The sequence below is a fragment of the Podospora bellae-mahoneyi genome (assembly GCF_035222275.1).
Source record: "Podospora bellae-mahoneyi strain CBS 112042 chromosome 1 map unlocalized CBS112042p_1, whole genome shotgun sequence".
In the NCBI taxonomy this organism is placed as follows: Eukaryota; Fungi; Ascomycota; class Sordariomycetes; order Sordariales; family Podosporaceae; genus Podospora; species Podospora bellae-mahoneyi.
The window spans coordinates 164590-178169 of NW_026946359.1; the positions used below are offsets into that span (position 1 = coordinate 164590).

At 52.4% G+C, this 13580-nt stretch overlaps 6 protein-coding genes across 6 annotated transcripts; 3 read left to right on the forward strand and 3 right to left on the reverse strand.

Moving 5' to 3' along the window:
• Positions 1-640: 640 nt before the first annotated feature.
• Positions 641-3067, reverse strand: QC761_101160 (uncharacterized protein; the record flags this gene model as incomplete). The annotated part of the gene is made up of 1 exon (XM_062873357.1): positions 641-3067. One exon carries the CDS (start codon positions 3065-3067, stop codon positions 641-643), a length of 2427 nt encoding a protein of 808 aa, XP_062736373.1.
• Positions 3068-3862: 795 nt separating this feature from the next.
• Positions 3863-4585, forward strand: QC761_101165 (uncharacterized protein; the record flags this gene model as incomplete). Its single annotated transcript, XM_062873358.1, has 1 exon — positions 3863-4585. One exon carries the CDS (start codon positions 3863-3865, stop codon positions 4583-4585), a length of 723 nt encoding a protein of 240 aa, XP_062736374.1.
• Positions 4586-5369: 784 nt separating this feature from the next.
• On the forward strand, positions 5370-6134 carry QC761_101175 (uncharacterized protein; the record flags this gene model as incomplete). Its single annotated transcript, XM_062873359.1, has 1 exon — positions 5370-6134. The coding sequence occupies one exon, from the start codon at positions 5370-5372 to the stop codon at positions 6132-6134; it is 765 nt and encodes a 254-aa protein (XP_062736375.1).
• Positions 6135-6503: 369 nt separating this feature from the next.
• Positions 6504-7229, forward strand: QC761_101180 (uncharacterized protein; the record flags this gene model as incomplete). Its single annotated transcript, XM_062873360.1, has 1 exon — positions 6504-7229. The coding sequence occupies one exon, from the start codon at positions 6504-6506 to the stop codon at positions 7227-7229; it is 726 nt and encodes a 241-aa protein (XP_062736376.1).
• Positions 7230-9340: 2111 nt separating this feature from the next.
• Positions 9341-10675, reverse strand: QC761_101190 (uncharacterized protein; the record flags this gene model as incomplete). The annotated part of the gene is made up of 2 exons (XM_062873362.1): positions 9341-10313; positions 10378-10675. 2 exons carry the CDS (start codon positions 10673-10675, stop codon positions 9889-9891), a joined length of 723 nt encoding a protein of 240 aa, XP_062736377.1. The 3' UTR covers positions 9341-9888.
• Positions 10676-10963: 288 nt separating this feature from the next.
• On the reverse strand, positions 10964-11238 carry QC761_101191 (uncharacterized protein; the record flags this gene model as incomplete). The annotated part of the gene is made up of 2 exons (XM_062873361.1): positions 10964-11099; positions 11156-11238. 2 exons carry the CDS (start codon positions 11236-11238, stop codon positions 10964-10966), a joined length of 219 nt encoding a protein of 72 aa, XP_062736378.1.
• Between the last annotated feature and the right edge of the window lie 2342 nt (positions 11239-13580).

Consider the following 13580-nt stretch of genomic DNA (forward strand, 5'->3'; position numbering starts at 1 on the left):
AAGCCGTCCCACTTTGGGCAGGAAGTCTGCTTTCACTCTGTCGCTTCCTGCGCCTTGGCTGTTGCGGTGAGCTATGTGGTATGGGCTTTGATTCGGTAAGTGTCGTTTCACGTCCTCCCAGCCAGTTCTCACCCAATACAATATCAGTTTTCAGTTAAACTTGCTAACTAGCTATGTGGATATTATGATGATTACAGAGCCTTTAAGCCCAACCCCGGCGATATTTGAGTGAGTGGTCGGGGCAGGCCAGCGCCCCACGCAACTGGATTGCGTCCCTCCTTTCGGAGGAGAAGATGACTTAGGATAAGTAGGCGTGGAACACCGGTCCCTCGAAAAAGTCCAAGAAGAAGAAGACCGAGGAGGGGGCCAGTGCTCCGAGCAACTGGATTGCCTCACTCCCATCGGAGGAAGAGAGGATGAAGATAAGGAGGAACAGACGAAGATGATCCACGAGGAGAAGGCATTGGTTGGGCACTCTTTGGGATTATATTTGGTAGAGCAGTCGATCACTGATATTGGTGTCTGCACATTCTAGCAAGCGATCTTTGTCACAATGTTTTTGGTCTTTTGAGGTCCAACTTGCACCCTGACGGATAGCGATCTCCCAGTTTGGGTATTTACCCACCCTATTCACCCCTTCCTACTTCCTGTCCCGCATGATCCCCTTCCCAGGTTTCAAATTCTCATTACCAAAGTAGAACACCTGAATTGGCACCGTCGTCCCAAACGCCCCGGGGCCTCGTACCCGCAAGACTACCTTTCCATCCTCCCCAACCGGCCCTTCCTCACCAAACTTGGTAATCTCGCCATTGAAGTCCAACACAAGCTGCACCCAACCACCCTTGGCCGACTCCTCTGGCCCTCCCTTGACAGTGACCTCGATATCAACGCCCGAACCCTCAAGCCAATCTGCTGTCACGATTGTCGGACCCGAAGGCGGTTCCTGGTACCCGTTCGCCGTCAGTGCCCACTCCGGTTTTGCCCCCCGGCAGGGAACACAGCCCGGCGGTCCCCAGTAAGAGCTATCCGATGGCATCGCTCCCGTGACGAGGTTGCGGTAGGCCCACCACATCCTTTGAACGCCCGGCCAAGAGACGGTTGGTGGTGGGCCACCGTTGAAGCCAGTTTCTCGCTCCAGCAGTGCGGGGTGTCGCAGGGAGGCGTCAGGTGGGAGGTCGTTGGACTGGCGCCTGCTCATCCATTGTCTGGGAGTGGTTGCGTTGGACACATGGGGGACAACGTTGGCCCATCCGGCGGTCCAGTTTCGGCTGTTCCAGTAGAACTCATCAATGGTAATGGACCAGAGCTTGCGTTTGCCATTTTCCAAGACGAGTTGGTCGTGGTACATCCCCCCCATCCAGCCGTTGCTCCCTTGTGTTCTGCTTGTTCCTGTCTGCAGGTTGCGGGTTCGGAGGGTGGCAGAGCGGCCATCGCGAGATACGAGAATCACGGGCTGGAGTCGCCAGTGAAAGGGTACAGAGGAGCGGAGGGAGGACATGGAGGGGTTGTAGGTGGTGCTGTTTTGGCGGTAGTAGCGGGATGCACAGGAGAGGGAGATCGCGTCCGGGGTGTAGTACCATCCTATTCCGGGGGATAACTTGTGCCCTCGATCAGAGTGCAACTTGGCAAAGTCTGAGCAGCGAATGTCGTCGATGTAGAAGCCATAGGAGCCGGAAGTGTTTTCGGATTCGTCATAGGCGGAAGAGCGCAAGAGCAGACGGTGGATGTTGGCAAGTCTGTCTCGCGTTTCCTCTTCTGGTTCTTCCCACGCCGGATATCGCTTGTAGAATGGCCGCCATTGTACAGGCCGTCGGTTCTCAATTGATTGGTAATAAGGGGGTAGGACAGGAGGTGGATCCAACGAAGAGGCTGGCAAGATACCCCCATCTCCCCAGCCGGCGGCATAATCGGCAAAGAGCAGGCGGTGGTATCTCAGGTCTTGGATCTTCCAAGTGCCGGTATCCAGGTCTTTGACGAGGCTATGGTGGAAAACGCAAAACTGCCATTGACCGGTCTGAGCATTATCATCACCAATCAGGCCAATCTCTAGCCCTCGAGCGACGGCAGTCTTGTGATCTGGACTGACGTTGACAACAGTGCCAAAGATTGGGTGTTCGTTAAGAATGCCGTGAGACAGCCCTTCTGGACCCATGCGGTTTAGAACAGACTGGATGCCTGCAGGTCCAGCCGGTGACGTGTTATTTTGGACGGTGATGGTGCCGTTCGAGGTAAAAAGGCTGATAACATCCGGCCACATTCGCCTGTCGACATAATACCCCATGCCATGAACAAGATTTCGCACCTCGTCTTCTTCGTTGAGATGGGCAACCCGGTATTCCAGCTCGTCTACGGAAAGGCTAGCGGCGGGTGTTGATCCACGATTCAATGTGCCAGTGCCCTCCTTCGAACCGCTTGCAGTTCTTCCGGCGTGGAGAAGTGTAACGCCAGCCTGGTCGAGGGTGTAGTGGTATGAAATAACAGGGAGCGATCCGTTTAGCCCCAGATTCTTCCAGCCTTTCTCGTAGGTACCTGCGTAGAGAGGGTAGTACCGCAGTAAGGAAATCTTCCATTTGCCCCCGCTGGACACATATTCGTTCTCAAAAATCCCACCCTCGATCCTAGTCGCGCCTTTGCCGTTGCCGAGCTTCCTCAGTGCTGTCCACCGGCCTTTTGCAGTGTTGCCGTCGTCCGCAAGCGTTATGACCGGCATGTCGCTCATGAAAACATGGAGAGACCCTGGATTGATCCCGTCCATATCCCCAGCTTCTTGCTGCAGCCAGTTCTCGATGGCCGGGCGCCCCGTGACAGAACTGGCGTCACTTGTAGAAAGAATGTCTCCAGCCCCTTTGCCCCATCGAAGAATCCCATTCTCTGCAAACAGACTCGCCATTCCTTTCCAGCGGCCATGCTGCGCCAATTGGGCATATGTCCGTTGGATGTTCTTGATCTCGCGCACAGATTCGACTCGCAGAAGATCTTGGGTGAGATTCTCGACACTGAGCACGCCAGGGTCGACAGCTAAGGCGATGCCAGCCCAGAGGACCAACGAAATGACGGCGAACTTCATCTTGTGTAACTCGATCTCGGCGGCGCCTGAACAGCTTCTGGTTGGAGAAATGGGGGCGCCATGGGTACGGTATTTGACTTCTCTAGATCATCTCCAGCCCTCCAGAACATCTTGAAGTGCCGGATGGTTGGATTGGGAATATACGAGTTCGCTGTACCCCGCGACGGTCTGTAATTGGATGCTGCATCTCGCGAGTGTTATGGCTACGGCGAACGTCTGAGTTGGGGCTTCATCGAGGCTTTCCGGCTGAAAAGAAGGGCAGGGCGGTAACCAACCAGCAAAGGAGGCTGGTCTGATCCGTGTTTTGACATGCACGTGTAATAACTAACATGCATCTATTGGTGCTATAAGATTGGTAACACAGTTGAGGGGATGGTGGTGATAAAATCGAAGTATTAAAGAGACCTGAAGGCCACTTGCGACTAACTAATGATGCAAAGAGGAAGGGGAAACACGACTGGTGGAGGCATTTCAGCATCATTTGTTGGTCTGCACTCTGGAGCAAACACTCCTTCCTGTCTGCAGTGCTGCCTATCAAAACCAGGGAATGTCCCATGTTCGAGACAGCACTAGGACTAAACGGATCAGGGCGGCCCGAAATTAAAAGAGGATCTGATAGGGTACCACCCCGGCGACGGCGTTTGGTGATATTATATCCGACCGACTCGTTCTGCTTTAAATTCGACGTCCCTCCCAGATTTTGTTACCCTCCAACACACGCTCGTTTCTAGCTGTTACAAACTCAGTCTTACACTCCTTTAGCACCACAGTCACTCTTTATATTTTCTTGACACAATGGTTGTCCCACGCTCCCTCTTCACTCTTCTCGCCAGCGCATCGCTCGCCCTCGCAGGTGTAGCACCGCGTCAGGATGATGCTTCGCCCACTTCAACAGACCCCGAATGCGCGATGGAGAAATTTGAGGCCCTTGCCTCGTCCATTGCTCCCGAAATCACCCCCCCGGCCAAACTCGAAGAATATATGGAGACAGCCGCCGAGATTGTCAGCGCAATTCGCACCATCCGCCCCTCCGACCTTGGCTTGGGCTCGGAAGAAGAAGCAGACATGGTTTGCGGCCTGGAATATGGTCCGTACGCCAGTATCAGGCCCACCGATTCCGCGATGCTGAAGGTCATGACGAGTTGGGAGGCGCAACGCTCGAGCGCGCGCGACAAGTGGTCTAGCACTGTGCACAGTCTTGCGACGCATTGCGGAACCATCAACGGACATGCGGCTGGCTATCTGATGAGCATGGTTGCATCCAACTATGAGGAGTGCAGGACCGCTAGGAGCATTTGGAAGGAGCTGACTACTGTCAATCAGAATGCCGCTGCTGCTACTGGCGCGACCAAGACTCCTGGGAATTCCGGCGGCCAGGACGAGACAGCAACACAGACGGGAGATGTTACTGCGAACACATCAACATCTACATCTACTGCTGGGGCTTGGAAGGGAATGGAGACTGCTGGTCCGATGGTGGCCGTTGCCGGCATCATCGCCGCGGTCGTTGGACTCTGAGACCTCGAGCGGTCATCTTTTTGCGACTTGCTACTTTGGTCAACACACGATAGTCTGTCTTGCGATCTACGGTATACATACTATAATACGAAGTCATGTCGCGAATATGTTCTCCGTGATTCGATGAACTGACTCCCGATTTCTCACCAGGCGTTCCATGTTTGCATCTAATCTCGACGACTACCTAGTACAACATCTTCAAGCCATCGGCCTCCAGAACTCTGGCTTCATCCAGACCGCCATGTACAGCCACCGCCACTGCCGCCCCTGCATCCATCAGCCCTACAGCCAAGCCCGGCAACGGCGGCTACCTGATCTCCGCCATTGATGACTACTCCACCTGCCTCGTCATCTTCATCACCAACAAGGACATTCGCGGCAGGAGCAAGGCCAACAGTGGTGCTTGGGCTGGCATCAACAACCTGTTTTACTGGGTCGATTAGAAGTTCTCGATTCAACTTCACTCTTTGACATCTCTTGTTTACGAGCATGCCAAGATTAAAGTCAAAAGAAGCCTTGTGATCCTAATGATGGCCCCTGATGCATCGTGCAAGGTTAGGTTCAGATCTGCGCCAAGCATTACCCCTGAACACACAAGTCCCAACACAAGACCGCAGGGTGTCATTGGTGATCAAAGCAGCCTTCTAGGCATGATTTCACCTCGGAACCCGGCACCAACATTCAGCTTCAAAAGCGTCAACTTTTCCCTCCGAGATTCCAATTCTTTTGGGCTTCCATTTTCATCACCCACAGTCGTTACCATTGCAAAATCCACTCACCCAAGATGATACCCCAAACGATCCTTACCATCGCCGCCCTCGCCGGCACCACCCTCGCCCAAACCGTCACTCCACCTCCCCACCCAACCGCCACCTCTTCCCCGGCCCAAGCCTCCGAAGATTCGCTCTACTCCCTCTGCACCTCCCAACTAAACGCCTACCAGCGCCTGCGCCCTTTGCCCGCCCGGCAGGTAGAAGCCTTCTTCGACAATGCCCCCGAGCTCCAGGATCCTCGAAATAGGTACTGGGATCACGACCGCATCGACTCCCAATGCAAACGCGTCTGGGACGCGCGGAACACCATGGGCGCCACCGCTGCTCCTTCGCTCGCCTCTCAGTTCTCCGCTTTTACCTCGAGCTGGAACAGCTGGGTAGCTAACATCAAGGAGGAAGCGTTGGAGTGGGCAACGAAGTGTAATGAGTTTGGGGACAGTCCTTCAGGGTTTGATGGGGAGCCTAACAAGAGATGGGGCGCGAACTTTTATGCGTTAATTGTTACCGACGAGGCGGGGTGCAAGACGGCGATGAGTGACTGGTTGGGTGTTGCTGCTCGGACAACGGCGACGGATCCTACGGCGAGTGAGACGAGTTTGGCGACGACAACGGGTGAAGAGGCGGAGGAGACGACGACTGGGGGGAATACACCTGCAAGCATCGATCAGGTGAGCACAACGACTTCGTCGGCGGGGGTGGTGCAGATGACGGGGTGGGGAGGGGTTATGATGGGGTTTGTTGCTGTTGGTGGAGCGGTTGCGGGAGGGTTGCTCTGAGCTGTGTAGCTCTGGGTATGAGTTCAAAAAACTCTGCATTCTATACAAAACGGATAATGTCTAAATATTTGGGTGTGGTGTTGCCAGACGGGAATGCAACGGCCCGCTGGCGCAGCCAACACCACCCTGGTAATCAGGGGTATGGCAGGGAAATTGCGCTATGGAGCCCTTCCTGTTTTGGTGACCCACACAATGGAAGTCGCCCATCGTCGTCACCTCGGTCCTTCCTTCCTCTTGATGTGAATGGGACTTGAGACTGCCTGCGATTGGATCGAGTCTACCTTGCATCCAACAACACACGCACCGTGCGTGTAATTACCAAACACCTTCAGCGGCAACTTCCTGCAATTCAGACATCCAACCGAGAAAATGGGCCTCTTCACACTCCTCTTCCTCCTGTCCTTTTCTCTCAGCGTGCTTGCCACTCATAATCCGGTGCTCCTCCCACCCCAGCACTTTCTGATCCCAGCGCAGACCTCAGACACGGTAACAATCCCCACCAAAACCAACGCCGAAGCATTCGCGTGCGCCTCGACCTTTTCCTCCCTCTCCGGCAGTTTCCCCACGGAGCCGCCCCGCGTCGAGGTGTTTTACATGTCGGCCCTACTCGACGAAGGGTTCCTATCCGTCCACCCACGCATCACCGAGTTGATCTCCTCGGCTGAAATGTACATGCAAGTGATAAGCTCGACAACGATCACGGACCCCAACAAGTTCTCCAAGCCCTGCTCTGTTGTGATGGAACTCCAGACAGTGATCCGCAATGCGGTACCAACGGGTGTCACCAGCGACGAGCTGGTTGCTTATGATAAGGAGTTGACGTCTTGGATTAAGGAACACAACAGCGTGGTCACCGAGTTTGCTGGGCAATGCGGTGGCGTCGATGAAAGTCAAGCAGCACATGCCCTTGCGTTTGCGATTACGGGAATGGAACAGTGCAAGACTGCCTTTGCGGTGGCGTATGGGGTGATTAATCCGGCTACGATGACGGACTGGACATCCACGGCCGGTGCGGCGAGGGCCTTGGAGACGGGGCTGGTGAAGGAGGTTGCTGCTGTTGTTGGGGGTGTTGCCGTAATGGGATGGTTCATGTGAATGCACAGCGAGGAGATCAACCTTGAGATAAGCAGCTTCGAAGTTAGTGAGGAACATTAATATACCATCATGACCCAGCACCTCGTGGACAAAATAACTGCTACTGTACCTGAAGTCGGTGAAATGTGTAATCATTATCAACCTACGCATCTTAAAAAAAAGGTCGGGCGTATTAACTATCTTTTGAAGCCTACTAATTATATCTTAAGCCCTCCTGACCATCTTTCAAGGCCTCTTAACGATCTTTTAAGCCCTATCCACTATCAGTTAAGGCCTCTTGTCTATTTTTTAAAGGCCTATTACATATCTTTCAAGGCTTATTAGTGATTTTTCGAAGCCTGCTTCAGTGCTTTGCAGTGCCAACTATTTTGTCCACAACGTGCCCAGCCATGTGACAAGGCTCATGAAGCAGTTGCACAGCCCTTTGACATTTGTTCAATGAGCATGCGAGTTTCTGGTCTCAATTGGGCATGCAACTCGGCGGGTCCTAAATCTGGCTGCCTATACTTCTCGGGGCCTGCCCAGGTTCGGATCAACCACTGAGCCATCAACTCCTCGTCCGTCAACCAGGCCTTGGGTAACCAGTCGCACCAGGGGCCTCTGTCCGTGAAATCGTTGCTGTTTCGTCGAGGGAACGGCCAGTTCCTCCAGATTGGGGAGCGTGGTTTGCCCGAGTCACCGGGTTCATGATGGGGATGGGACACAATGTTGGCAAAAGGGAATAGGGCAACCCGTGTGAAGTCCATGATGGCGATCTTGCTGTCTCTGCGGATGATGATGTGACTTGGGGTGCGGCGTTCAAAGGAAAGCATGCACTGCCACCACGGATAGGTTACCGCATCTTTCACTTGCTGTAGCACGGATGTGCGCACTTCTTCGTCTGGCAGTGTTCCCCGGGTGATCATATCCCGCACCAGTTCCCCGTCTACCAACTCCAAAAAAAATCGCACGCACCCAGCGTGCGCCATGTGGCGTTTCAAGCGAGAACGTTCAAGATCCATGGTAATCCGGGGCAACACGAGAATATCCCTCCCTCATGCGTTGGCCCACGAAAAGGGGCAGGAACGAGCCCCCATCGCATAGCCCAGACCCGCGCGTGGCACGCAGTCCATCTCTACGTGTGTACAGTCGAATGCCTTCAACAAAGGATAGTCGATGTTATCGTAAATCTTGGCCATGAAGCGTTGCGAGGGGTCGTCGTCAAAATAGCATAGCACAACGGTAGGGGCCTCCGCCCTCTCTCTGATGGACATCGCTGTCGATAATGATGGTTCATTCTTCTCGATTGCCTTCGGGAATATCCTCCCAAGCCGTGGTTTCGGCCGGTGGGTTGGTGAGCGCAAATCTGATTTTGTCCCTCTGTGCAAAAATGGTTCTGGGCGTTGGGAAAAATAAGAGCGGCCGAATGGTTCTGGAGGATTGTGAATTCGGATGTGAAGTTTGGTGCCTCACGAGCATCGTTCGCTAGAAGGTTGCGACGACTTGTTGATAACGTTTGACGTCGACGACTGTTGTGTGATTGTTTTGGGGAAGAAATTAGAATCAGCAAGATTTTTTAAGGGTGGAGTTGGATATTGGTGGCAGGTCTGGAGGTTGTTGAGAAAAAGATTAAATAGGACGGTGGGCAGTGATTTGTCGGGGTTGGTAACATTGAGGGCATGGGTTCAGAGGTTGTGAGGCAGAAGTTGCGCCAAACCTTGTCAGGTGTTGGGGGCATACTTTGCTCGAGGGCGTAAAATCTGGCTCACACTGATACAATGGACAACTGCTGCTGTGTTACGTAGCAGAGCAAACAAATTTCGAATAAAGGCAACGGTACTTGCTGATAGTTAATCTTGTGGATGTACTGGAAATACACTGTGAGTGGCCACCGGTTTGGCATCAACGGACCTTGGCGGAGGCGATGTGAAAGAAAGAGATTGACTTGCAACTTGGCAGTCGAACATTGCCCTTTAAATTGTGATTTGAAATTCCTTGAGAATTAAACTTGTGGCCTTCTGTATTGCAGACGGTGAGTGAGACTTCTACCTACATCAGACATCATATGGCCAAGTCTCACATTGCACAAGATATCCAGTACAAAATCAGGCTAGGGTTTGTGACATGACTGCAGTGAAGACTACCAGCAAGGTCGTGGCAAGGCTACAGTCTTATGTTTCCATCTGTACTTAGGTGTGCTTATGCTAACCTTCGAATTCCATAGCATCATTCATAACTTTACAAAGTTCCGCCCACGTATTCATATTTAGAGCAGGAAGGATTTTCGCTAAGAACATGAGCCGCTGAAGGACCTTCCACAGCTCCGGTAACCCCACTCACCGCCGTCCCATCCGGCATCCCCCCCTGAAAAATGCTTGTGTTCCAGCCAAGAACAACCGCCGAAAACACTCCCCAATACCAAGCAAAAGCCAAGCAAATCTATAATGTCCCTTCCCGTGGGTCCCAACCACTTCCAGTCGACAACGAAGACGTTGTCTGCCGGGTTCCGTTGGAGAGACAACAGGCTTTTGCCACTCCGAAAACATCCACCGATGGCTAGGCCGCTGGATCGAGATCCAGGTTCCACTCCCAGAACCTCAACCGACGCAGTGGCGGTGAGACGACAGCATGCATTCCAGCATGCTACGTCGGTCACTCCAGAACTGTTTGCTCAAGCATGTCAAGTAGAAGATATCCGTCGTGACCATGAGCGTCCCAACCGCGTAAACAGAGGCACTTTCGTGGGGCTCGCCTTGGTCATTTTGAGGTCGTCAATACTCGTCAACGAAAAGCTCCGTTTTTTGTCCTCCTCTCCTGCCCGCACCTCTCTCACTGTTGGCGACTGCCGTTTCCTCATGGACGACCACTGCTTGGCGGCTGTTCGAGCTGAGAGCACGGGGAGCTGTCGCGTGTCTGCCTTGCGCTGGGATGAAGTTTGTTCTTCGCTCTGTGTGCTCTCCTTGGTCTGGGCCTTGTCCAAGGAGTCCACCTCGCTGAGGGGACGAACCTGGGTGCTATCGGATACCCGCCGACTGACGGGGTTGGTAGCAGTGGAGTCGTCAACTGGGAGCATAAAGGAGAACGGGAATTCCACCGCGTTTCCGACTGGATAGAGCAGTTAGTTGTGTCAGGAGCGGTGTAGAGTAAATAGGGGTAACATAGGACATACCGTAGGTGGACCAGAGGTGGGTGTCAACAGTGTACTTGAAGAATTCACTGCTGACGGGGTTAAGGTTGTTCTTGTGAAGCCATCCAACCACCCATTGCTCCGATAGCTTGACGACATCTGACTTCTTTCCCGGCATCAGCAGCGAAGTGTCTTTACTTGCTGCATAGTTAAGGATGAACTGGCGTCGAGAGTGTTCGGCGGCAGTCAGGGCTTTCATGATGTTGCGTCGCTCCAAGTCCGCTGGGGCCGACTGACGTCTGCGCTCTCTGACAGCAATGTTCGCCGCGTCTGATGTCATGATGTCTGTTGCTTGAAGTGTAAATGGCGCCGGATGCTGGGATGAAAGGTAGTGTTATGGAGGTTTTTTGTGGAGGAACTTGGGTTGTCGTGGGTACATTGAGGGTCAGGTCATGTATCTATGGTCTGCCGGTCTGATCCAACGTCCGATGCTTGTCGAGCAGTTCTTATGGCTGTTAGGGGAAGGGGAGATCGGGATGGGATGGTAGAATTTGGATGGTTCGAAGAAACACAAGGTTGACTTTGGTCTGTTATCAGTTTGGCGTGGACCAAGTGGGGGCTGGCTTCTTTAAGCGGTCGTGGATCGGTGCCCTTTTGGTGCCATCGGAGGAACGAAGTTTGGGCTGAGTCTGGACGGGCTGGTATCACCCGTGGCCGGGACGATCCCAGAGGCCCAACCGCACGGTACGGGGTGTAGGGGTGTCTTACAGGTTGTCAGCCCTCCGTAGGCCCCCTTCGCTTTTCCGCTGCAATGTCGTACCGAGTTGTCTTTGGACCAAGAAGTCGGGTTCTGGCTAAGAAAAACCGCCAAGGAACCGCCAAGGGCGTGGTGTTACTTGGCATACGGCAGTCAGAGGGAGCGAGTGATGCCGGGGGTTTGGATGCGAAGATGTTTGCGGGGAAAGAAGCTGGGGAAGCTTCCGTCCATTTTCTGGACTCTGGCAGCCTGCGCTACCAGCCGACGGGGCGCCAGCCAGCCCACAGCGGACTGTTTCTCAACCGACAATCAGTCCGATTGTTCTGTCTGTGTAGTGAAGAGCAATCGTGCCATCAGCATTCTTCTTTTATGCGAAAGATCAGCGAGCAACTCGGACTGGTCAGGTATGGCCCCGACACTTGGGCCAGCAAACTGCCATGCCATGTTTCGTGTCCCTCCGGCTCGGTGGTTTGCATTCCAACAGCATCTTGGCGTTGTCGATCCTTTTCCTCCTGAAGGAGAGCTGACTTGTAAGATGGCCATGTGCTAGTTGTTGCCAGTTTTGGTGCCCTTTCAAGGCACATCACTGCTGTCATTGACACTGTCCGGAAACGGCCGCCTTTCCCAGTCGACATCATCTTCAACCAGTCGGAAGCCAGAATGTGCTTTGCCAAGACATGCCCCTGTCATATGTTCGATGTTGTTTGGAACAACAACTGTTCTAGGCCCAGACCTTATCTTGGATACATCACCCTACATGAGGATGTTAAGCCTCAACGGAATTGAGTGGTTGACATGCTGGTGGTGTAAGTGTTCAGTACAGACCATGGCCCTCAACACCCTCAATTTCGGAACGGATACCCAGCCCCCTGATGGCGGCAGCAACATGCAGCCGATCTTTCCCGTCATCGCCAATCATCTGGAAAATGTCGGAATCTCTCGATGTGATGGGTCAAAAATGCCGTGTTCGGAGCACAAGAAATGAGTTTATGCTGATCGTAGGACAACATTTGATGGTCATGGCAAGCTCATATAGGCTGGCATTTATTGCTTCAATCAGATAGTCCAGCCAGCAACAATAGTATGGTTTTTTTTGGCGATACCTAGTTGGCTCTGAGCTCATGAACCCAGTCAAATAGGTACCTAGCACATGACCGATTGAGACACATCCCTTGCATCGGCCGGCAAGCCTTAACCAATTGGTATCCCGGGTGTCAGATTTGTCATTTGGGTAACCTTTGTCATCCCGACAGAGTTAGTTGGATTGTTTATCTGCCGCATGTGAAGTTCGGGTCTCCAGTGATGAGAATGATGTTAGTGTCACAACAAAAGGTGAAGCATACAACTCATACACAAATCTTTGTGTGGCCTTGGGTATTGTTTACGCATAATATTCACCTGGTGTGGCACATTGCTTCACACACACATTAAAAGTGGGTAAAAAAATATCAATCATGTTTCTCTTGAAATATCTTACCAAATTAAAATAGGGCCTAGGCTAGGTGAGGCAAAGGGCTGGGTGAATAACGTTGACGGCTGTTTATGTTTATTGCAGCTGCTATCAAACAGAGTACCATACGTGATTGTGTAGTTCAAGTGTGAGTCCGCTATCCAGCTCTTCTCACAAGGCTGTGTGAGAGGACTTTGGCCTCTTTCCAGATTAACACACTCTAGTTGCTCGCTCTTCTTGAAATCTGTATCTTCCATTAATAGTCTCAAATTCTGTCTTGTTTCTCCTTCATATCTGAGATAATCAAGGTACCAAGAGCGGAAAAGACCTGACAAAGCCAAACCATCCACGGGGAGCAACTCAAGGCGTGTGAGTCTGTAGGTGGGTATACTCAGCAGGAATTCTGCCTATTGTAAGGGTTGACTCATGGAGCCACCCAAGTATGTCATCCGAAGTCTGTCATCCCAAGTCAAGCAATCAGCTCCCAGTCAACCAGCGGACTTCTCTGCACAGACATAATTTCCCGTTTTCCCGCCACTTCCAGCCTCCATCAGATATCCTCGTGTATTTATTCTTCGTTTAGAGAATCAGAGGTCCCTTTCTCACTCTTTTCGAACCACCTTACTTCTCTCCAATTATATCACTTCTCTCCAACAGCAAACATGGGAATGAAACAACTTTCCGATCGCGAGTCCCGGGAGGCCCCTGCTAGTGTGAAGACCTGGTAGGTAGGCAGAGATGTGAAGCTACCTACCGTAGAGAATGATCATTGAGCTAGCCCTTAGAATTGCTCCTTGAATTGTGAACACTGGTGGTACACGAGCGCTCAAAGCTCCCTGTATTGGAGACCTGTTTGGCATGGTCATAATGTTCTGACAAAATTACCTTGTGCCCAGTTCTTGAAAGTTGCATTCCTTTGCTTCCATCCTGTAGTCATGCCAGCTGCTTCCGGACTTCCAGGCATCTTTCCTTTTCAAGTCTACATATTGAGAGTAATGCAGATTACCATTGTTATTTGCCCTGAGTAGTGTGTATAGC